Source organism: Rhamphochromis longiceps, linkage group LG23 (genome assembly GCF_057381845.1).
Source record: "Rhamphochromis longiceps isolate RC_006_pf linkage group LG23, R_longiceps_female_GT1.1, whole genome shotgun sequence".
Lineage (NCBI taxonomy): Eukaryota > Metazoa > Chordata > Actinopteri > Cichliformes > Cichlidae > Rhamphochromis > Rhamphochromis longiceps.
Genome location: NC_140578.1, coordinates 29,462,456 through 29,487,034, shown reverse-complemented (window position 1 = coordinate 29,487,034; position 24,579 = coordinate 29,462,456). Strand labels below are relative to the sequence as shown.

General features: G+C 41.2%; 1 protein-coding gene across 1 annotated transcript in view; it reads right to left on the bottom strand.

Annotated features, from left to right (window-relative positions):
• ncam2a (neural cell adhesion molecule 2a) overlaps positions 1 to 24,090 on the bottom strand; it is a 473,690-nt gene extending 449,600 nt beyond the window's left edge. Inside the window, exon 1 of the mRNA XM_085397463.1 lies at positions 23,934 to 24,090. Within this exon, the coding sequence (XP_085253589.1) occupies positions 23,934 to 23,985 (52 nt within the window). The 5' untranslated portion in view covers positions 23,986 to 24,090. The remainder of the gene's footprint in view (positions 1 to 23,933) is intronic.
• Between the last annotated feature and the right edge of the window lie 489 nt (positions 24,091 to 24,579).

Here is a 24,579-nt window from a genome sequence, read left to right as displayed (position 1 = left end):
CACACTGCATCAAATTAAGGTTGATTACGTCGATTAAGCATCATGAGGTGGCGCGTGAGGGGTGGTTCCTTATTTTTTATTTATTTATGTTTGTTGTTGCTGGGAGTTGGAACCCTATTAGTTAGGTTGCTTAATATTTACGCTAAGTACTCTTTAAAATACCAGAATAGGGAGGATGGTGTAGGTCTAAGTTTATTAGATTGATCAGTATTGCTGAACTATGAAATATTTTTTTTGTATACAGGTATAACAGAATAGCTTTAGTGTAGTTGTTGTTTTAAACTTGAGTATGAACTTGCAGACTTGCAAAATGCAGCAAGATATTTTAAAAAACAGTTTTGTTGATTAAAAAAACACTATATCGGATTCATAGCATCACTGGCATTACCCAGCAAACAATGGCCACTTTTTCTGCCTCGCACACTGACGCAGGGCTATTTTTCATGACTCCCACTAGTTTAAAATGGGTGAACATGTGGAGTTTGTGGTCAAAGCACATGAGCTGTTGTCAGATGAAGGCAGAAAAGACTTTTTTTTCCCCCAAGAAACTCTTCTAACACTTTCGCAAACCTGTCATACACTTTCAGTTTGATGGACTTCCTTGGTGAGCCCAGCGGAGTAAAGCAGAGTCTGATTCGAGCATCGGGAGGTGAAGGTTCGATATCACGGCGTGCAGGCTTGCTTCTTTGACAAACAGCAGCGGGGAAAATAGCGTTACAAGATAGGTGTCAAGAGTGAGGCGAGAGTGAAATCTGAAGCGACTTTACAGTACAGCTCCCGCAGAGGTGGGAGCAGCTGATTTCTCCCGCTGCTCACATGTCAAGCTGTTTTCGTGAAAGTTCACGCTGAGCCGCGGCTCGCACCACCCGTTTCACGCAGACGTACACCCAACGCATGCTGTCAGATAATCAGCATACCGAATCGCACGACAAGTCGCCGGATTGTAAAATGTAATGAATTCTTAGTTTGTGCCGCAGAGATCAGTGTATTCAGAAATTTACATTTCACATTGAACTCAGCGGTGAGCGTTACACCCTTGAACTCGCTCAGTGCTCATTTTCAGCTTTTCTTCCTTGCAGCTTTATACAATTTCTCCCAGAAAACCGCAGGAGCTCTGCAGCTCTGTGTGGCCAGGAAGATGCCGCAGATGGCTGAACATGTTGAGTACGGGTACAGTGAGTGTATCTGCCTCCCTGTGAGCCACTGATGGACTATCGGGCTGTCTCATGATCACTTACTGAAGTAGGAATCCCGCCAAGTGATTATGATTAGACTATAATCGCGGGCTAGCTGGGAGGTCCTGATTTTGATTCAATGTCTGAACTTTTCTCTTCCACTCATCTGATTTTCTCGTCATTGCAGGGATGGCTGAAGGTTAAATTAAAACTATTTTTTTTGCAATTATCTCAAGATTTCAAGCCAAGAGCTGGCCATAACACCGCACTAAGGGATTCCAAGAAATTTCAAATATGTGTGTGTGCGTGTGTGGGAAAGAGAGGGAGAGACTCTGACTGCATGCCTGCGTGCATGTTGTTTTGCATATAGTTTTGCTGATGCGGGCAGATATGGGCACTGCATCTTCACTCAACGTTCTGAGCCTTGAGCTAGAAAGGGGCACAACCCAAAAACAGCAGAAATCAAAGCGTAAGCAAAATCCTGAAATAAATATGCTCACAAACAAAAACACACAGCCGCAATCCCCCTACCTCCTCCCCTCGTCTGGCTTATAACTCATTTTCCACTTTAGCAGCTCCTTGCAAGAATCATATTTGATTTACACACATACACACAGTGTCAGGTTTTACAGTGGGATAACCAAAGCGAGCCGCGTATCCTCTGCACACACATACACACACACGGAGAGAGAAAGCCCTGTCGAGAAGATGCAGTACTCAGGTGATGAAGCCTCAGAGTCACGTTTTCCAAATCTATAAAAGGTAAAAGACTCCCATTTAACAACCTTGGAGTGACACAGCATCCACCAGAGTCTGGGCCATGCGTCACGCTGAGCACCATGCGCTTCCATCACAGCTAACACTTTCAACTAGCCACAAAATCAGAGCCTGATACCTCTCCACATAACAAATCAAGGCACAGCACAGTCTGGGATACTGTAGCAACTTTGTCTTTCTGTTTCCTGTTTTCTCAGGTTACACAACTGAGGAGTTATGTAAGCCCTGTGCTAAAATCGGGGCAAAGCAGATGTGCCACACATCTACCTACCTACCTACCCAAAAATGATAAAGAGAGCAGGCATACTCAGGGGATCGGTGGAGCACTGGGGGGAAAAAAATCCCAGGCTTGTGTTTGGGTAACAGTTTGTAACAAGTCAGAGCTGAGTGGGACGTCGTTGTGCTATTAATAAAAAGAATCGCAAGCTATTTCTAGAGCTTTTATCAGTCCGTGAGTGACGTGAGAGACACTCAACTGGCGGTGACAGTAGTTGTTTCCGAGGATCCTCAGTCAACACAAATGTATGCAAAAAATCCCCAAAACGAATAAGATTTTTCAATTATTGCAGTTAAAAAAATAATAATTCTATGTAAATTTCACCAATTTTGGTACAGAGCTCCATGTTTTCATTACTTCAGTTGTGATGTTGCTTTTAAAGAGAAACAGCTTGGGAAGAAAAACTGAAAAAAATGCTGGTGTGGTGGATATGCATATGAATTTATGTATAAATTAAGTTTTTAAATTCCTGACAGATGGAGCCTCAGAATGTAAAAATTTAAATGTTGCAAAGTGTCAGTGTGTTGTGTCTGTGTTCAGTGCTGTGAACAACAACTTGCTTTTTTTGCATTCAGCTGCTAGTGAGGGGAGGGGCTGTGTGAAGCTGTATGTCCACTGGAGGAGGTGAACTGTTGGCACCAACGCTGTTAAATGAATGTCTAGTTCAATAGTCATTTTTGGTATTGATTTGCTTCGCAGTATTGATTTTCTGGAACCCCACTTGCTAGATACTGTAAGCCAGTCACTTATAATACTGTAAGACAAAACATGCTGTGCCCATAACTCATCATTAAAACAATTTTTAATTAACTATAATAGCTTACAATGATTGTCTACATGGCAAATGAATACTACATCTTGCTGCGTTCAGAAGATTCTACTTTCTACTCCTACCACTACAAGTCTCATTCATCTAAACACACATATTCAGTTTCCTTTTTGCCTAAGCACACATTCAAACACCAGTGGATACATCGTGTTCAGCATTTTGCCACAGGTACTTTGGCATAGATATCAGAAGAGTCCGGGATTGATCCACCAACCTTCCAACTGATAGTTGACCCGCTCTAAGACCTGAGCTACAGCCGCCTTATTCAACAATAAACGTAGCTGGAAACTCTTCAGTTTTCTTATCAAATTATTTTCTGAGAAGTGTTCTTGTATTTGATCAAATATGCCTTTCTCAAGTTGGCAACAACTTTAAAGGAGGACTGGTAGGACCTGTGAATTATGTTGCTGTGTCTCCAGACAGTGGAAGGAATAACAGATTAAAAGTGCAATATAGTCTAAAGAGTTTTAAATCAAATTATCTTCTATATACACACACACACATTACCAATCCCTGGCTGCTCCTGATTACCATTTATTTGTATGAGTTCCCCTGCTTCTGCTTTGAATTCACCAGACTCAAAGCGTATGGGGTTGTTCACTTATATTTTCCATGATAAAAACTGATAAGCTATTGCTTTTTTCAAAAGGATTGGGTGATACGGTGAAATCATATTCCACCTAACCCTATGTCACATGTGATAATCCCTTTCTACCGACCTCTGAAGTGATCATTCAAGACATTTTCTATTTCTTTTGCTTTTTTGACAAAGGTATCTCCACTTTCAATAAATGAAGAGCTTTGTTTGTTGAGTGCAAAGAAGCTTTTTCTTATCAATTTTTGCTGTGTTTGACTATAGAAGAGAATGGTTACATTTTTGGTTACATAATTCCACTTTTTATTGCATTTCTGTCTACCATGCAACCCCTTTTGACAAAAATGTAAAGCCCCTGTAGCTTTATTTGTACTAACTCCACATACGGCTTGAGCAATAATTGTTTTGAAAACATTCTTTTTGTATTTTTGGTATTAATTTTTTTTGACAGGTTCGGATTGGAAGGAGCAGAAGCGGTGATCGGTATTCATAAAGCTAACAGACAGTCATTCTTGGAAGGAGGAGGACCAAAGTGAAGGAGAAAAGCAAAATTGTGTGCTGCACTGAGACAATAGATCAATAGGACCGGTCTGCAGCGTGGTGTAAATTTGTTACACTGTACTGTATCTCTGGCAAACAACACAAGGCAAACTTCAAAGTACAAACAGTGGAATTCTTTATGTCACATAGGCAGAAATAAATTGCTTATAGGGTACTGTGCAGAAGTTTGAGGCACTAAGTGAAGACGCTTCAAAAATAATGCAGTGAATGTTCTTTCGTTATCTCTAACTTTACAAAGTAAATGGAAGCACATCAAATCTGTGTCTGATGTGAGCGTACTTTGCCTTTAAAATGGGACCAATTCTCTTAGGTAGAGTTGTGCACAGTTTTTCAAGGCAGCCTGGTCGTTCCAAACATCTTGGAGAGTTCTTCTTTGATTAAAGCTCTCTCAGAGTCTTCTGTGTCATGTAATCCCAGACTGACTCCATCATGTTGAGATCAAGGCACAGTGGGGGCCCACGCCATCTGTTGCAGGACTCCTCGTTCATCTTTTCACTGGAGATAGCTCTTTATCACTTTGGCTGCATGTCTTGGCTAAAACACTTGCACAGTAGAGTTGGCGTGTCTGTCTGGTTGCATTTCTGCACAAATAATGATTTCACATGAAAAATTCAGAACTGGCTAAATCCGTGACCTCAGCCCCAAAGACTTGCACACCGGCTGGTGCATTTTTTAGATTCCCTGCAGTCGTGTGATCGTGTTTATAAAAAAACAGTAAAAGCAACGAAAGAATTTAACATTTAAGGCGTTTCAACAGTGTTAAATTTCTTTTGGCCATGAAATGATAATTTCAACTCACGGGCTGTTTTTTTTCCCCCCCACACATAATTAAACAGAGTTGAGAGTAAAAATATAAACTAATGCTTCACTGAATAGCCTAGTGTTCACCTAAACTGAATTTAGATCCTTTTTGTGATCAAAACTAGGGGATGGAGGTCATGTTCTTCTTTCCCGGCCTCTCAAAAAATTGTTTGAAAACCACTGCACTAAAGGAACTTCAATACAAAGTCCCTCTTTATTATTTTTCATCATTTAAGTGTAACAGTCAGAAGAATTCATTATGGAAGAGGACGTTTTTCCACTAATTTAAACTCAATAGATGGAAATGAAAAAATAAATGTTTTTTTGGTCTTTTTGTATTCATTCATCAAGTCCTCTTCAACTTGATGAATGGATTCTAGTAGAGGAACAAATGATGGATGGAAACAACAGCCGTGTTTTATGGCTGATTTCACTGAAAAACAAGTATTTCAACTTAATGGCGAAACTGAGGGAAGAATCTAAAGTCAATAGACTTCATCCCAAGAGGACCATCAGTGTGTGTAATTTTATTCAGTGGTTGTTGAGTTCTCTCAGAAGCAAAGTAGCATACCAACCAAACATCAGATCCACACTGCCATCAATACACTGCTATTAGAAGTACATTAGCATGCAGAGTACAGTGTTGGTCAGGTGTTTGAATACACTCATCATAGGCACTCTAAAAAAACAAGAATCCGACGCACAACTTATTTATTTTGGATTTTCTCTAATGCACACTACAATACAAGGCATTTGTATTGTCCATGTGGGTAGCTGCAGATTTTAGTCAAGCTTGAGGGTGTTGGTGCAGGGGCATTTTTATTGGTCAGCACTCTCGTGGTTCATGGTTCTGTTAAACTAGCTTCACTGTGGATGGTGAGGCTGGTGTTCCAGCAGTTTACAGTCCATGGCAGACGGGAGCCTTGGTGGTTCCCAGATTGTTCCTGAACATCCTAACCAAGTTCCTCTCAGCTGAAGGTGACAGTTGGTGTCTTCTTCCAGACCTTGGCAAAACGATGACACAACCAGATAACTTGCACTTCCATACAATTGTTTAAACTGATGATGATGATGATGATGATGATGATGATGATCAGTTATTTAGAAACACTCCTAGAGATGTTCCAAACTTGGGTAAATCTACAGTTTTCCTTCTTAGATCTTCACTGAGTTCCTTTGATTTTCCCATTGCTCATATCAGTCCAATGAGTGCTGCCAAAAAATTCCTTTTTATGCTGGAAAGAGAAACTACCAGCTATAGTCAATAGTGATTATTAATAAGAAGTCATTAGGCATTGGCCTTGTCAAGTTAAGAGATACTGCAAAACCTTAAGCACCAATTACTATGAAGATATTTGAGCCTGCATGTATAAATTCAAACGTGTGCACTCAAAGTCATGAAAGACGATTGCCAGCCATCATTCATCTTCCAGCTGTGGATTAGATCAAAATGAGTGACCTTGTAAATGGCTTTTAAATACCCTGCAACATGGCAAGCATTAAAAAAATGCTTTGACTTAAATATTTTCTAAAACTGCTATTGTGCAAAATGTTAAAGTGAGACAAAGAACGATTCATTATTCTCTCGCTGTATGTATTTGTACACTGTGTTACGCCACAAGCAAATATTCCACGCCAGGTTTTAATTAACTAGACTTTGTGACAAAATATGAATCAGTACTGTATGTTTTGTGTCCAGTGAGTTGAGTGATTAGTCGTCGTGTTAATCCTCGCTCAGAGGCATGCTGTTGTGAGGGAGTTGGTTGCTGTGTTTAATCTCGGGCATTGCAAAGATAATGATAAGAGTAAAGCGGGCCTCAGGGGCGCACCACTTTCCACGTTTGTCACCAACCATTTCACGCTGTTGTCAAACGAGTAAGTGAGAAGAAATATGCGAGCCAATAAATCAAGAATCTGAGATGAAAGGAAACAATGTCACCACATTCTGAATTTTTAATTGTTATCATTTATAGATTCATATGGATTGAAAATGTCACATAGCAAACTGTATGAGCACTTTAAGAACCATCCAGTGATTATTGTGTAATTCACAATCAAGCATGCACAAAGGCACAAAACGATATGTATGGTGCACTTTGAAATGGGCAAAAAAGGAGACAATGCATGGTGCTAATTGAAGCTGGATGAGCTTGGGCAGGCCTTTGAACATTAAGAAGGGAGGTGCAAAGGTGGGGAAGCAGTGGGCAGAGTGTTACAATCACACAGGTTATTTGGGGACTCTTGGGAAAGTAGAGGGGGACCTCTGTGAACTCCTCATTTCTGTAGGGCTTTATGTAGCGTGACGGTTCCAAATGAAACTCCCCGATCATGTGGGAGTGCTCTATTAATTTGTGGCTCAGGCCGCCACCTTGGGGAGATAGCTGCGACAGCCAGTGCTGCATTCCCCTTTGCAGCTTCCAGCAAAGCTTCTTGTTGCTTATTGACTGAGGAGGCGCACTGCAATGTTTCTTCACGTCCACGGCTGCGGCTTTTTGCCTCAAGAGCCGAGACGATCTATCATTTCTCTGGTCACCTACTCCAGACTTTACAGGATGGATGAAAAGCAGCGTGAAATAAAAGCAATCTTGGTTCTCGGAGCAATACACAGGCTTTAGCTACCTTGAATTCACACTGTTCCTACAACATGGCATGACCTGAGAAATCTAATCTGGGTCTGTTACAAAGTTGAAGTATGACCACAATAACAGGAATTTCAAGCCAACAAGATAGTAGGGTTAGAAGCAACCCTCTTGGAATGGGTGCCAAAATTGGATGAACACGCACCTTAAAAACAGATTTTTCAGCTGTGAATTAGTTTAACACAAGGGTGAATATGCTGAAGTTTAAAAGTGTTAGAAAATGCTCGCTGTTAGTTTTGGATTCCGTACATCATGTCACAAAATTTCAATCCCATGTTTCCCTGAATGCTGGGATCATGTTTCGGTTGGTGGGAGGCTCGGTACATTCAGGACTGATCCAAAACAATGAGTGAACAAGATCACAAGACTCTCTTAAGACTCAGACCCTGAAGCCTACATGGTCACATGAAAGGACACAGGCAAACTTTCCTGCAAAAAACTCCCTCAACTGCTTCTCCATATTTCAGTGTTCATCCAGTTCATCCATTAAGTATGGATAAGCAACTTGAATGTGGTCTGAAGGAAAGCAGTGGTAAAGATCCCTACTAGAGATGGCACGATACCACTTTTTTATGTCCGATACCGATACCGATATCATAAATTTGGATATCTGCCGATACCGATATGAATCCGATATAGTGTTTTTTAATCAACAAAACTGTTTTTTAAATATCTTGCTGCATTTTGTATAAGTTCATACTCAAGTTTAAAACAACAACTACACTAAAGCTATTCTGTTATACCTGTATGCAAAAAAAATTATTTCATAGTTCAGCAATACTGATCAATCTAATAAACTTGAACCTACACCATCCTCCCTATTCTGGTATTTTAAAGAGTACTTAGCATAAATATTAAGCAACCTAACTAATAGGGTTCCAACTCCCAGCAACAACAAAAGTAAATAAATAAAAAATAGGGAACCACCCCTCACACTCCACCTCATGATGCTTAATCGACGTAATCAACCTTAATTTGATGCAGTGTGAAAAAAAAATGCACAGAAATCAATTATTTTTCAAGAAATATTAAATAGATTCAACATCTTTCTTCAACAAAATTGCAGACTGCACAGATGGTACCTTCCCAAAGGAAAAAGTACTATAGCTTACTAGGGTATATATATATATATTAGACTTAATAGTTACTATATACAGTAATGGACTTCTATTCATTTTGCATCAAATTAAAACTTTGGCTGTCAGATAATTATTTATTAAAAGCTAGACATTTTAAATGAGAATAAGAAAGAAAAGTATGTCTTTGTGCCCCCTTTTCCCTGTTCATGCCCTATCGGCCCCCCTGGCTAAACTTTGCTAGATCCGCCCCTGCACAGTTACCAGCCGTCAGCTACGTAGAAAAAGATCCTCAAGTAGAAAGTAATATTAAATAAATTCTAACAACAGCTTATCGAGCTTAAACGTGCTGCTGTTGTTCAGCTGCTGGTTTCCTCTTTCTGGTGCAAAGTGGGCCAAAAGCAAACTAGAGACACGGACTCGCGACAGAAAAGCCGATCAGCTGATCGTTAAGCAGTTTCATGATTGAAGTAGCAGCAAGAAGAGGCAGTCGTTTGTTAAGCTTAACGCAGGAATGCTTTACAAACATTCAGAGATGGACTTACACACTTGCTTTACTTCTCTCGGGATAACTTTGTCGGAGATGAAATGCCGGGTTGCTAGCGAAGCTCCAAATGCTATCCAGACCACCGACAGGTCCCGCATGCCACAGCCGCTCTATCACGTGATGCATACTGCTCCGACGTGCTAACGTTCTGAGGTGAGTTACGGCGTGTTGCAAGTTTTGTGAGGTGTTTTCGTGATATTTAATGGATCGGATTACATTTTTTATTTTTCTCCGATATCCGATCCAGTAATTTAGGTCAGTATCGGACCGATACGTAATATCGGATCGGTCCATCTCTAATCCCTACATTCAGCCTTTCTGTGCATGAATGAGCGGGACTATGAAATGTGAGGAATCTTACTTCACATGGAAAGACAGCATGTCACTAAATGTATCTTCTGATCCAAGCAAAGATAACACAGGTTCTTTAATTACTAAGAAATTCTTTGTGTATTCACATGGAGGCTCATATCCTTGGGAACTCTATGGATGGTGGGTGGGAAGACAACATTCCCATCGTACTCACAGTGAGAGTAGACCAGCAAGGATGCTGCGCAGATATACAGAGTAATTAAAAACACGCCTACACTTTGTCTGGTGCACCTTATGAGCGCCTGCAGGATGATTATTATAACTTTGAGAGATAACAACACACTCAAAACAACAAATTCATGAGCACCGTGGTTCAGAAGAGACTCAAGCAACATAAAATCCATAGGTGTTAATAACTATATTGAGAAACGGAAAAAAAACCCAAACATCATTAGCTTTCCGGGTAAATAACATTAAGCATGGATGCTGCTTGAAAAGCTTCCCACGTAGGGGGAGAACAGGATATCTTCCCCCTACAGACCCTGGTGATGAGATTCGTGTGGGAGGACCACGAAACAGAGCGAGCACATGAAAAGAGGAAAAAATGAAAGAGGGGGGAGAAAGTGAAAGAAAGAGGACTCAAACGAGTAAAGGATAAAAACAAAAATAAGCTGGCCCATATTGCATTAGGAGATTCTGTTTGAAGATTGTCTGGCATGGAGAGGCAATCAGGAGAGCAGAGGCTGCTTGGCCTCACTGTGAGCTATTCTGCTGCGCTGCGACCACATCTCAAGTGTCCCTCCTCCTCCTCTTTCCCCAATCTCCCTCTCATCTATCGCTCACTCTCCTCTCATCTATTCCTCATCAAGAGCGGCCTCCCATAAACAACGATATTGGCCACCGGGCAAGAAATCTGAGAGGAGTGATCCCTTTTTCTGGATGGTCCCTGCATCATTTCCTAGCAGAACGAATTCCACAAGGACGCCGGCAAACCTAAAGTCTTCTAATGCAGGCAGGTACCAGTGGGGAGGGGGAGTGAAAAGGAGGGAGGAGGGGGGCTACACCAGTTCACTGCTTAAAAGACCATTAGGTATTGTAAGATGTGATTGGCAGCTGGGATGATCTCCTTGGGCGGGTCAGCACCGGGACCACACGCTATTCACTAGAGAGTCCATCAATCACAATTTGGCTTAATTAACCAGCAAGCATGGCAAGCCAAGGGCCCACTGTCTGGATGGATGGATGGATGAATGGATACAAGGAAATATGATAGATTCAATACAACACAGTACAGCAGAAGATAATTTAATACTGTAAGCCCACAGGAAAACTCAGATGGCAAGGCAAGCAGAGAAAAAGAGGACGCAGCCAACCGAGCATCTGGTTCACATGACTCAGTATAGCTTTTTGGTTTGATTTTTTTCCATCTTCGCCTTATATGAGAGCTGATTTAATGTATTTATTCCTGCTATTTTATTAAGGCTTCAATCCTGCGAGGGCTAAGTTACCAGTGATAATAAGATGCGACCCTACCGCTATGGAGAAACAATAACAAGAACAATAAAATGTAAGTAGTTTTTTGATGTGTGAGTTACAATGCTCTTTTTCCGTTCATTGGAAATACTTGGGAGAATAATTTTCATAAGCAAAAACAATAACCAATGATAGCTGGGATAGGCTTCAGCCATCCCAAGTGCCTGAATTGCATAAGCGGAAGAGAATAGTTGGATGTACTGTGAGCTTTTCTGTACAATAAGGGTGTTCTGGGTTAATTTTGATGGATATTAAATCTACCAGTGTGGGTCAAATGACGGAAAGGGGGTTCAAGGGGGAGTGTCTCAAGAACTGTCTATGTCTCTGTCACCTTTTCCCACAGAGACAGGCACCTGCTGGTCTTTGAAGGATCACGGGAGAATCTCCAAAAAGTGCAATACTAAAATAGCACAGGACTGATCGTATGTGATGCACTTAACGATCATACACAGGTCAGAGAGAGACAGTGTCCTGATACAGACACTGAAAGAGTGGCATGGTGGTGGAGTGGTTAGCACTGTCACCTCAAGGTCAAGGTCCAGCAGTATGTTCACTTAACTCATGATTCTAAATCGGTCATGGATGTGAGGTAGATGAAGCATGTAGAACAAAGTGCTGTATGAACACATGTATAATCAAGCTTTGAGTGATCAGTAAGACTATATAAATACAAGTACATTGCAATCATTCCACCCACTATCAAAATAAGCTAAAAATAACCAAATTAGAAGCCATTCATTTTAAGCTAATAGAGATTTATTTTGAGTCAACTGACGTTACACTAAGAGCTAACTGAGATTAAAACAGATCAAACGAGGGGTTGGAGGGAGTCATAAGATTATAAAAAGCAGCTGAGGTGAAATTTCTAAGAGTGTGAGAAAGACATTTTGCAAGTCCTACACACAGACTTCCTACCACTGCTTTGAGAGTTTGAAATAGGAACGTTTTGTGTTATTAGTGTTAATTAGTGTTGAATTAATTAATAATTAATAATTGATTACCTAAGTCAAGTTGTTAAAGGAGGACTTTTTTTTAATGATATAGCAATGAGGACAGTATTTAATGGCTGTAATATTTATACATGGTTATATAATAAATCCCAGAAGCTTCAGAATGTTCTTGTCATTTTCACTTAAACTATATTTAATGATTTTGGATGTTGTGTTTTCATGTCTTAGGCAAAACAAAATACGATATTGTGTGAGAAAGCATTTTTCAAGGCTTAATCGTCTTATTACTGCTGGTTGCCGGTTCGAGCCCCGGCTCCGACAGTCTCGGTCGTTGTGTCCTTGGGCAAGACACTTCACCCGTTGCCTACTGGTGGCGGTCAGAGGGCTCGGTGGTGCCAGTGTCCGGCAACCTCGCCTCTGTCACTGCGCCCCAGGGTGGCTGTGGCTATAATGTAGCTTGCCATCACCAGTGTGTGAATGTGTCTGTGAATGAGTGGATGACTGAATGTGTAAAGTGCTTTGGGGTCCTTAGGGACTAGTAAAGCGCTATACAAATACAGGCCATTTACCATTTACCATTTACTGGTGTCAGACAGGGTATGTACTAGAGGTACACGATACCACTTTTTTATGTCCAATACTGATATCATAAATTTGGATATCGGCCGATACCGATATGAATCCAATACAGTGTGTTTTTTAATCAATAAAACTGTTTGTTTTTAATATCTTGCTGCTTTTTGTATAAGTTCATACTCAAGTAAAAAAAAAAAAACACTAAAGCTATTCTGTTATACCTGTATGCAAAAAATACACTGCACCCAAAAGATTTCATAGTTCAGCAACACTGATCAATCTAACAAACTTAAACCTACACCATCCTCCCTATTCTGGTATTTTAAAGATAAGCAACCTAACTAATAGGATTCTAAAACTCCCAGCAAAAAAAAAAAATAGGGAACCACCCACCCTCCACCTCATGATGCTTAATTGACGTAATCAACTTTAATTTGATGCAGTGTGAAAAAAAATGCCCAGAAATAAATTATTTTTCAAGAACAATTAAATAGATTCAACATCGTTCTTCAACAGAACTGCAGACTGCACAGATGGTACCTTCCCAAAGGAAAAAGTACTGTAGCTTACTAGGGTATATTAGACTTATTAGTTACTATATACAGTAATGGACTTCAATACATTTTACATCAGATTAAAACTTTGGGTGTAAGATTGGGATAATTATTTATTAAAATGAGAATGAGAATAAGAAAGAAAAGTATGTCTTTGTGCCCCCTTTTCCCTGTTAATGCCCTATCGGCCCCCCTGGCTAAACTTTGCTAGATCCGCCCCTGCACAGTTACCAGCCGCCAGCTACGTAGAAAAAGATCCTGGAGTAGAAAGTAATATTAAATAAATTCTTTTTTTTTTTTTTTTCTTTTCTTTTTTTTTTTTTCTCTTTTCTTTCTTTTCTTTTCTCTTTTTGTGTCATCTGCAGAGCAGTGAAAGTGTATGCTATGCTTTCTAATGATACTGTCTAAGGAAGGCATGTATAATGTAAACACAATTGGTCCTAGCATGGAACCCTGTGGAACTCCATAATTAACCTTAGTGTGTCAAGAGGACTCTCCGTTTACATGAATAAATTGGAGTCTATTACATAGATATGAATCAAATTTCAAATGAACTTTTGATTTGAGGCTATTAAATAAATTCTAACAACAGTTTATCAAGCTTAAACGTGCTGCTGTTGTTCAGCTGCTGGTTTCCTCTTTCTGGTGCAAAGGGGGCAATAAACAAACAAGAGAGACGGACTCGCGAAAAAAAAGCCGATTAGCTGATCATTGATCAGTTTCACGATTGAAGTAGCAGCAGCAGAGAGAGGGAGAAAGAAGCAGTCGCTCCATATATCGGTTGTTAAGCTTAACGCGGGAATACTTTACAAACATTCAGAAATGAACTTACACATTTGCTTTACTTCTCTCTGGGATAACTTCCTCGGAGATGAAATGCCGGATTGGTAGCGAGGCTACAAACACACACAGCCGCTCTATCACGTGACGCATACTGCTGCGACGTGCTACGGTTATGAGCCGAGTTACGTCGTGTCGCAAGTTTTGTGAGGTGCTTTTTTGATATTTAATGGATCGGATTACATTTTTTATTTCTTTCCGATATCCGATCCAGTAATTTACGTCAGCATCGGACCGATACCGATACGTAATATCGGATTGGTCCATCTCTAGTATGTACACATTCTAATTTGATCTGTAGTTCAAATTTTGGTATGAACACCATATTTGAGGGAATTCCTGGACTGGACTTGGCCATTGACCGAAAGGCATTGGTCAATAAAGTTGCTCTTTATACTACAAAGTTGCTGCAGCTTTAACCTCTTTGAAATTGACACAAACCATTACTATTATTGGATCAAATATGAACAGCTCCTCTGTAAAGTCCTAACGTCCTTATAAACTCCACACTATCCTGCACCAGGAAGATCTGAACGTTGTTGCAGAGACTTGACACTCCTAAACACTTCACCACTCCATCATCCTTACAAAGCTCAACAAAAATTTATTGCCAGTATTTATTCTCAGAGATGAAGATATATTTCAATCTGTACTAGAGCTTAACTGATATAGAATTTTAAAGACTGATACCTACACTGATATTCGGTGATTTAAATATCTAATATGCCGACTCATCGGCCAATACTTATTTTCTTTCTGAGAGATGAAACAAACTGATTTCCATAACATTTGTAATTTGTATAGATTTATTTACTTATTCACACTCTGCCCAGCTGTGCTTGGATCAGCAGTGTTGTAAACTGGGATATTGTAGAGTGCCCTCTGGTGGCCAAACTATGCAACATCAAAACTAATAATAATAATATATAGCAACTCGTGTTCACTCTTTTCTTTTTCACTTATCAGCAGCAAATAGCTAATATCGGCTGACAGTATCGACCCCTGGATCATTCGGAAGGGTTGGAATTTGTACTACATAAGCATTCAGGTACAAACCTGCCAAAACTAAGTTTTAGAATCCAAATATTTTTCACATATTTCACACAAATTCGCAACACACACACACCTTTAAGCGTGCTTAAAGTGATTGGAGCCACTCCCTAGCTTGTCTCGTCCCATTGACAGGTGTATCCAAAAAACCCCACACCACTCTCTCATTAGTGTCTGCTAGCCAGCACAGCTACAATTAACATTAATCCTTTCCTCAATCAACATGATGGACTATATTGACATCCACCAGTCTCCATAGGCCCACACAGCTCAGTCAACACGGGGCCAACATTCATCAGAAGCAGGTTGAGTAATACTGTTCTTTGGCTGTCAATAGATGGCTCTTCTTCATTATGGTTCTACCTATCTCTCAGCGTTCGCACATTCAGCTGTCTTCTAAGCTGTCATCCATCTGTGTCCATCCCACTGCCTTCTGAATCCAAATTTCTTCTGTCATTGTGTTTGTACACCTCCACTCTGTCACCTGCTACAGTCTCTTACGAAATAAAAAAAATCCTTTTTACCAATGACTCATAAAGAGGGTTAGCATAACTGTGCGCGCATCTGCTGAGAAGCCTCCAACCAGCGTCTGTACCAATTTACCATCCATTTCAATGCATCTGTCCAATTTCTGTGAAGTTCTGTCTCTTCTTCACTTTTGGGCCATATCCTAGTTTTTACAGAGCTCAGGCTGTAAAATCACAGAAAAAAATGCACTCAACATATTAGCAAAAGGCACACTCTTAGGTGTATTTTAGATGTTTTAATGTGGTGCAAATTTCATTAATGGGATAAAGAGAGGAAAAATTAAAACTTCCTGATGCTGAATGCTTTGGAAAAATAATTGGCAGCGCTACGGAGAAAAATAGAAGAAAAAAAACATATGCGCCATCATTATCACTTCAAATATGTGTTAGTCAGGGCTTGACAGGTGTACGTGACTGACAGTTTCAAAAAAACTGAACAATTTGTTTAAAAGAAAATCATCAGTTTTAAGTGACTTGCTATACCAGGTGCAGCGTAATACAAAGGCAAGCACAGGAGCAGAAAGAGAAGCTTTTGTAAAGGTTTTTGTGGGGTTATGTTTCTGTTTCATGTGGCAAGGTAATGGTGGTTATTGAAGCGTGAATAATACATATACATTTCTGAACTACTCTTATACTTAACAATTTAAAAAACACTTATTTTTTGTCTGTTACATAGAGAAGAAAAGGAAAACATTTGGACATAGGGATAAGCCTTCTTTGTTGCATATAAACACTAAAGTGCAATTCATGTGTTGCAACGTGTCTGTGTAATAAAATTTGCAATTAGCAACTCTATCAGCAGATCCAGTATTTCTGCCAATATTAGCTGTTTGTTGAGGTCTCAGTATCAGCATTTATAAAACCTGATGAATGTAAATTAAACAAGTGGACAAGAGACAGGAAACATGGTCTAATTTTACATTTCAAATATCATTGTTAGTATCATTTTAAAAAACATATAATAGTTGGGCAGTAGTTTTTTTAGCTAAAGTCTTGCCCATTTTATTGGCGGGTCATCTGTTGTTTTAACATTGGAATCGATACATTTTTCTTTTCTCAAATTAAAAAGCTTGTAAAAGCTTAAGGCAATTTCCAAGAGCTCTACTAACTTTTAAATCCATCTGATTAAAACCTTTTCACGTCAATACATGACGTGCCAAGAAGGCCAGAGTTTTGTATATTGTATTCTTCCATTGTAGTATTTTGACTTTTGTATTCTCTTACTAGCTTTTACTCCTGGTTGGTTTAATTGTATTTATATCCTCAGACCTTATTAGTTAGAGTTATCTTGCTTCTATTCCCGACAATAGTTTGTTATATTGAGTCATCTTGCTTAAATGTTTGTCTGTGTCAAGTTTGGATGCTTGGTGTTATTTCCTGTTTTATTTTGATAGTCCCACTAGCCTCATAACCTTGTAACCTTGTAGATAAATATTGTCTGACTCTCCCCTTGCCATTTGTTGTGTTGTCCCTCATGCTGTGTGCCCTGTGCATTGTTTATTTTTTCCCATAATTTCCTGGTTTGTAAGTTCCTGGCTCCTGTCTTGCCTGGGTTTTGCATTTTGTTCCATTAGTACCTGCTCAGATTGACTTGCTCGCCACAACTGGTTTTCCATTACAATTTAGTACCTCTAAATGTGCGTGGTCCTTGCCACAGCAATGCATCCGAGCATCTTGCAACGTAATCAATATGCATTCCGAACCCTACAACAAAAGTAGACATTGAGACAAGAATATACCTGCTGCTTGATCTACAGCTTTTCGTCACACTTGGGGGAACATGGCATTATTTTTGCAGCTATTTCCCCCATTGCCACATATCAAAAATGGTGGTTTTGATTTTTGCGAATGAGACGCTCACATGAAGTGATGCTACTGACCAGCCAATCGGTGGCATGCAGTCTGACAATGTCGCATTTTAGTACCTGCTCCGATCGCTTGGAACCCCGGCCAAGCAGGCACTAAAAAGTTACCTGGTACCAGGTACTATGACCTAATGGAAAAACCTGAAAATGGTCGCAAACCATGTTGAGTTGATCCGAGTTGGCACTAATGGAAAAGGGGCATTAAAGTCCTGTTCTCCATGTCCTGTGCATGGATCAAAAACCTGCCTTCCACACAGCATTACATGATAACAGGATTCTGTTTTTAATGGCTCCAGTTTGGCATCTTTCGTGGTTTTCTGTTTGTTTTTTGACAGATTTAACAGATGCACATTAATGTTATCAGTGCTAATCAACATTAAATCAGTGTACATACACACCTACAGTTCAAATAGTTCAAAACAGTAAATTTATGACATCAGATAACACCTTTGCGTTCCTTCACCAGCTTTCCATGAACAGCTGTAACAATGTTAATTTTCAAAATAAAACAAAAATGTGAAAACATGGCTTTTACAGCTCACTACAAATGGATAGATAACACAAAATGGTGGCATCATCTGAGTAATATGGGTGACATCACCAAAAATAGTCAGTTTTTCAACAGTCTGTCCTAAAAACAGAGCAGCCAAGTCAAAGAATGCGATGAGCAGGATCTCTTCTCCAATTTAATGCTGCATTATGTCATTTAAATTTAAAAAAAAAAGTCTCATGTGATTCACGTCAGCCCACTGTGAAGCAAAACCCAAGGCGTTAGTGCAGATATTAATGCGGTTTAAGTGGGTCACTCAAAACATACAGCACAAACCAGAGCAGTTCTGAAACACTGCTGCCATTTGCCTGATTCCTCTCTTCTTCATTTAATCGTGCCTTCCGGCACCCATCCCCAAAAGTCAGGCCGAGACCGAGTGGGTTGCATCCCGTGAGGGAATCTGCTTTGGAGAAGTGGCCTGTGAAGTAAGAGTGTGTGAACGCCTGATCTACAGAAATAGAGTGAGCATCAGTAGAGGCAGAGGAAGACCACTGTTACCACTTTCCTCCATCCATCTGACAGTCAGCTTCAGTCAGCCAGTGTGCCCACTGATTCTGTTGTCACCCTGGCATCCTGGCTCTGCCTATTAGCCTGCTAGTTAGACTGACATTTAGACTGGCAGGACACACATAAGCAGGAGCCAAAGGGTCTCCTGCTTGGCGAGCACCAAACTGATGTAAAGCAGTAGACAAACCCACAGGAGTGCGCGGAAACATGCAGCAGCTGCCTCCGCCAATCACATCAGTCTGGCCTAATTTGATTCCATCTCGACAGGATTCAATTACATTTTATTAATTTTGGCACAGTGAGACTCCATAGAGTTTGATTCAATCTCTGGCAATGCAATTTAACTAGATGCAATCAGATTCACTTGAATTGAATGAATTTTTAAACATAATCTCTTCCTGCCTTCCTACACCCACCCCACCCCTCATATAAATCTTCCTGTTGCTCACTCCATCCTGCCTAATTTTCCCTTTCTGGGATTCAGAATATAGGATTTAATGAGCAATGCCAAGCTCCTCCTGCAAGAAGACCCCGACTGCTTAGTGCATTTTCTTGGCTTCTGCTTGGGAGAGACTCCCCGAGGAGAACATTAGTCACTTCCATGATAATAATGGGTAATTTGACTGAAAAGAGACTGAGGTTGGCAGAGGGCATTATTGAACATGCTGCTGTTTTTGCTTCATGGATTTCAAATGACTTGAGGTTTTTCAAAATATGCCAAATGTTCACATAGTGGAGCGCATTGCTGGAATGCCATTTATCCCCTCCGCACCTCTGATATAACTTAAGTTACTTAAAAGCCCAAAATGTGTCACTACAAGACAATCAGCCTCCTTATAAGCATGAGCGTACAGCTATCTTAACCCCAAATGCTAATCGTGTTTACGGAGTTGCAGGCTGAATATGGCTTGCAAACAAACAACACTCCAAACTACCTAAAAGCAAGAGAGTTAATTCCATTCACGAGTCTGCAGATGATCATTAACCTTCCCAACAAGGATTTTACACTCATAGAAGGATTCTGAAACTTTATACTTCCAACCACAGATGAGCCGATTGTTATTGTTAATGTTTTTCTCTTTTGATTTTTTGTTGTTGTTGGGTTTTTTTTTTTGGGGGGGGGGGGGGGGGGTGATCTCTTTTTTAGGTACTTTTGACTCTTGTAGTAGAAATTAGAGTTTGGTGGATCAATCCAAATATCGATAGTATCGATGTTAACGCTGGTATCGGTATTAGATCGACACAATACCCAAACTTCACTTACACTAGTAGCACCTAATCAAGAACCAATCCTGCACATTTACACTGAAAGATAGGAGCTCGTCCCCAAAAAAGTAGCTGCAATCATTTATATTGTAGCTATGGGAAGGGCGCACCCACACAGAACTCTCGGCTGTGATGCCCCCACCCCACTAATTTCACTACATATTCTCTAACCTCCTTCTCAAAAGGCACAGACAGAACTGGTTCCAAACTGAAAGCAAAAAAGGTATTTAAAGGCAATTTGATTCTCTTTGTGCTCACTTTCTGTCTGATTGTGGTGCTCAGTGGTCTTTCTAAATTCTCTTTGTGATCTTTGTGGTCATTTGCCATTGCTTTGTCGTTTTGAGGATCTTTGCCCATCAGTTATAGCCTCTTTGTAATAGCTTTCTTTTCATTTTAGCTTGTTTTGCAGCCATTTCACTGACATTCTTGCAAGAAAAAAGAAAAAACTTTCACTTGGAGCAGGCAGCCTGGTCCATGGACGCCCTGATCCATAAAGCATTTTGTTCTGTGGCACTGTGGTTTTTGTATAGATAGTGGGGTTATTTACAATGCACATACATTTGTATCCTGGAGCTGTTCATCGCAGGCAAGGTAACACAGCCTACGCTTTAATAATTTAATAGTTCTTCAGTCTTTCAGTTTGGAAAAAGAAAAAAGTAAGTTGCACATGTAGGAAGTAAATATATATATATATGTGTGGCAGCGTCATATCTAAAAGTGTCTGATCATTTCCTTTCCTTTATTTCTGTCATTTCATTCCCAGCAAGCTGACAAAACCCCTGCAGCACAGATGCTTGGCAGTTCTTTGTTTTTCACGTATCCAGGTGTTATAACACTCTCCTCCTGTCTTACACGCCACGTACAAATTCGATGCTGGGGCTCGCACAGATTGAGTGCTAAAGGGCACAACGAATAAAAAAAACAAAACAAAACAAAAAAACTTGCAGGCAAATAAATAGCATATCCATAACACCGAGATTGCCCTTTGTACAATCCAGAGCCCTGCTGACTCTAGCCGTTCCTTAAATTGATTTCTCGTATGCAGCTGCCTCGAGGGGGCGATTCCATTTTCATATATACACTGGCTCTCTTTATATGTATGCCAGCACCCCCCCCCAGTTTATTAGTCAAAGAGAGACACAGGCTATTTCATTTGTGAATAACTTTGCATGCCTTTAAGAGGAGTTTATGACTGGTCTTGCATTTTGTTAAGAGCGATGTGCGGCATGGTGAGAAACTTTTGGGGGGGAAAGAAAAAAAATTTCTGACATTAACAGCTGCTGTAAAGACAATTCATTCATGGCTTGAGGATGAGCGCAACACAAACGTGAGGCCAAGTGTGTGACCCTCGCATGCTTGTGAGCAAGTGCACAAACCGAAGCAGGATGTAAGCAAGCCTCCAACATGCTTAAGCCCAGAATCAGTGTGTGTGCAGTGAGAGACACTTAAGTGCAGGGGCATAAATCTTCCAAACCCTGAGCCACTGACATTTCCCTCCCCAAGAGACACTGCGAAATATCTTAATTACGCCACTTAACATCACATCGGTGAGTCCCGGGTGAGCCCGAACGAGCATATAATTCATTGTACTAAGCGTCTGTAAAAAGCCAAATACATACACCTTCGAGGATGCGAGTGCAGGGCAGGAGGCGAGCTGGGACTTCAAAGCAAATGTTTTCCTTCAGGAGCCCAGAGAAGGCATCTGCAGAGTTAGTGTAGTAGGAGTACAGGGCATCGAGCTGACTCCTGGAAGAAACCAAAGCTGTCGATGGGAAGTGGTGGTGGTGTGTGTGTGTGTGTGTGTGTGTGGTGGGGGGGGGGGGGGGGGGGGGGGGGGGTGAGTAAAACCTCTTTCTGGCTTTACTCCCTTCACTGATGGATTAGTGTCTGTTCAAAGGCCCCACACTGATAACAGACACAGAGAATCGAGCATCCTACTCATACTTCTACCCCTTGACTCAGAAGCAGTCTTATAATTTGCCTAAGAGCAGATTGTGAGCATTGTCTAACAGGTCAATTTGTGTGGACTTTGCTATCACACTCACATACACACACACACACACACACACACACACACACACACACACACACACACACACACACACACACACACACAAAGCTTGATAAGAATGGAAATTGGTTTGGGGGTGGGGTGGGGAGGGTGGTGATGTAATACTCCTGCAACAAAAGGGAAAAATAAAGAGTGCGATGAATATCCCAGTTAGGGCTCTATGAACAGTAGTTGCCTATATGTGTCTTTGTTTGACCTCAGCTGGGATTAAATGTAATAATATACGAACGCTCTGAAGCAACGCCGCTCTCTGAACGCGCCCTCTTCATTTTCCTCTCTATCATAACCCAGCACTTTCTAACAGACTATTGATTAAGCCGGTAGAAATATGAGCTGCCGATAAACTGCACAGTCCTTTTGGAAGTGTCAGGGATAATAAACTGTGGGTGTCTGTGGCCCAGTGTGTCTCGGTCAGGTATGCTTCCCAGTCCTTTGCTGTTGTCAACCAAATCAAGTGCACAGTAACTGGGTTTGAACCCAGAGAAAGCATCTACTCCCTTATACTTTAAAACCATACAGCACTTCCTTTAAATCCACTTTTACCTCTTTAAAACTGTGGCACACACAAACAACTTGATCTACCATTTCCATTTTGCTTTGGAACCCTGTAAACCCTCCTCCAGGACCCCCCCCCCCACACACACACACACACACACACACACACACACACACACGCACTTTGAGATCCACTCCCCCTCCTGAAAGACTTCAAAGCAAAAACTTGCAAAAGCAGTATCTGAATGCAACATACTTTAACGACTCGTGGCTTATGGCTTCACTCTTGGCACCACTTTGCAGCGCTCTACCCCCACCTGCCGTTGTGCGTCAGGAAGCCAGAGTGGCCACACTCAAAAAAAAAAGACGAATGTCCTCCTAAAACTCACTCGACTCTTATTTTCCCTTATATTTTAGTTCTTTGGTTTAATATGAACAAGTGCACAATTCACACCAAGGAAAATGATCACCTTGTGCTGCCCTGTCTTTTTTATTTTTACGTGTACTTATCCAGACGGTGGATTTTCAGTATTTTCCAGTGATTGTAAAGCTTCGGAGACTCTCAGCGAGCGACACGATTAAGAAACACAAGAACGATAATATTTTTAAGGCAAAGAAATGCATCCGCGTGCACGCAGCAGCCACTCAGGTTACATCTTTATGTTGCCCACAGGCTCGCTGGAGCGCGCTCACTCGGATCAAACCGTCACCCCCTTACCCCCTCCCCTCTCCTTCGAATCAGGTGCGCGACGCACGCGGAACCCAATTAACGGAGTAAGTGTAACTCTGCTGTCTCAAATAAGACTAATAAGAATTTTTTTTATCCACACACACACAAAAGAAGAAACTTTGGGAAGCATCACCGCGTCATTAATCTCACATTATCTCGCACTGCCTGCGCGCGAGGTGCAGACGCTGATGAAGGTGTTGACAAAAACCTCAGTCCATGACAGTGTTTTCTCTACAGTGCTCCTCACAAGACAGAGTGGACAGCGACGAGTGAAAACACACACACTAATAAACACACACGCGCGCGCGAAAAAAGGCGGTGGTCTTTGACAGATATGAGTGGATATTGACGTCTTCACGTGCGCTGCCGGTTTAAGTTGGGAGGAATCAGTGATTAAAGCGGAAAGAAAGGAGAGCTGTTTGCAAATAAGAAAATACAGCAGCGATGTGAAACATGTTTGGTTTTTTTTGTTTGTTTTTTTTTAAACTAATTGGAGTAAGAGATGATATCCTGGGGAAGTATGGAGTGCACTGCAACACCCTAAAAACCCCACAGGACCCCGTCAGGATCCCTCTTTTCAGCAGGAAAGCATCCTGGCCCCCCTGCAAGACGTGCTTCAACTACAAAACAACGTCCACTTAAACAATCCACCCCTCTCTCTCACACACAAACACACATACACACACTTACATTCACACTCCCTCTCTCCCCTTCAGCTCGCAGCCCTCTCTCTGGCTGCTGCAGACCGAGATGGCAAAATAACACTCAACTTGTCCACAAAGTCACTAAAGCTCGAGGATTGCCACACACTCCCGCGCGCATCCCTTTACCTTGGCCGCCGCAGACGAGCACCCCGAGGAGATGGACGAGTTTGAAGATCATTTTCGGGCGGGTTTCGGGGCTGCCGGACGCCGCTTTGAGCTGCTGTAAAAAAACGACAAGGGCGACAAGCACACACGTTCGGCTCCGTTCATCCGCTGTCTTGGGCTCCGCTTGGCGACTGATTTGCCTCAGCTCCTTTCCTTCCCTTCCTTCCTATGCGCGCGCTCCCGCCTCCCTGCTCGTTCACCGTGTTGCTCTGCGCTGAGTCCCCCCCACCACCACCACTACCTTCACACTCCAGCATTATTCTCTCCAACCTCACTGCTGGTGGAGAAGCAAAGCTACGATGGCTTCAGACATGTGTTATGTTTTTGCCTGACTTTATTGGCTTCTTAAAAAAAACAGTTAATAATAAGACATCTTTAATCAAGCACAAGTTTATCTAGTAATTCTGAGGACCCCCTTGTCTAATAGCTGACCTCACCTCACCTACAATCCACCCTTTATAATCTTTTGTCAGAGAGCGGGCAAATGAAGAGGATTTATGCGCAAAACTCAGAGCTTTCTCTGCAAGGCCATTTCATATTAATGTCCTAAATCTTATCATTTATTCTTAATTAGCCCCGCAATAGACAGGTGTACTTTTATCCACTT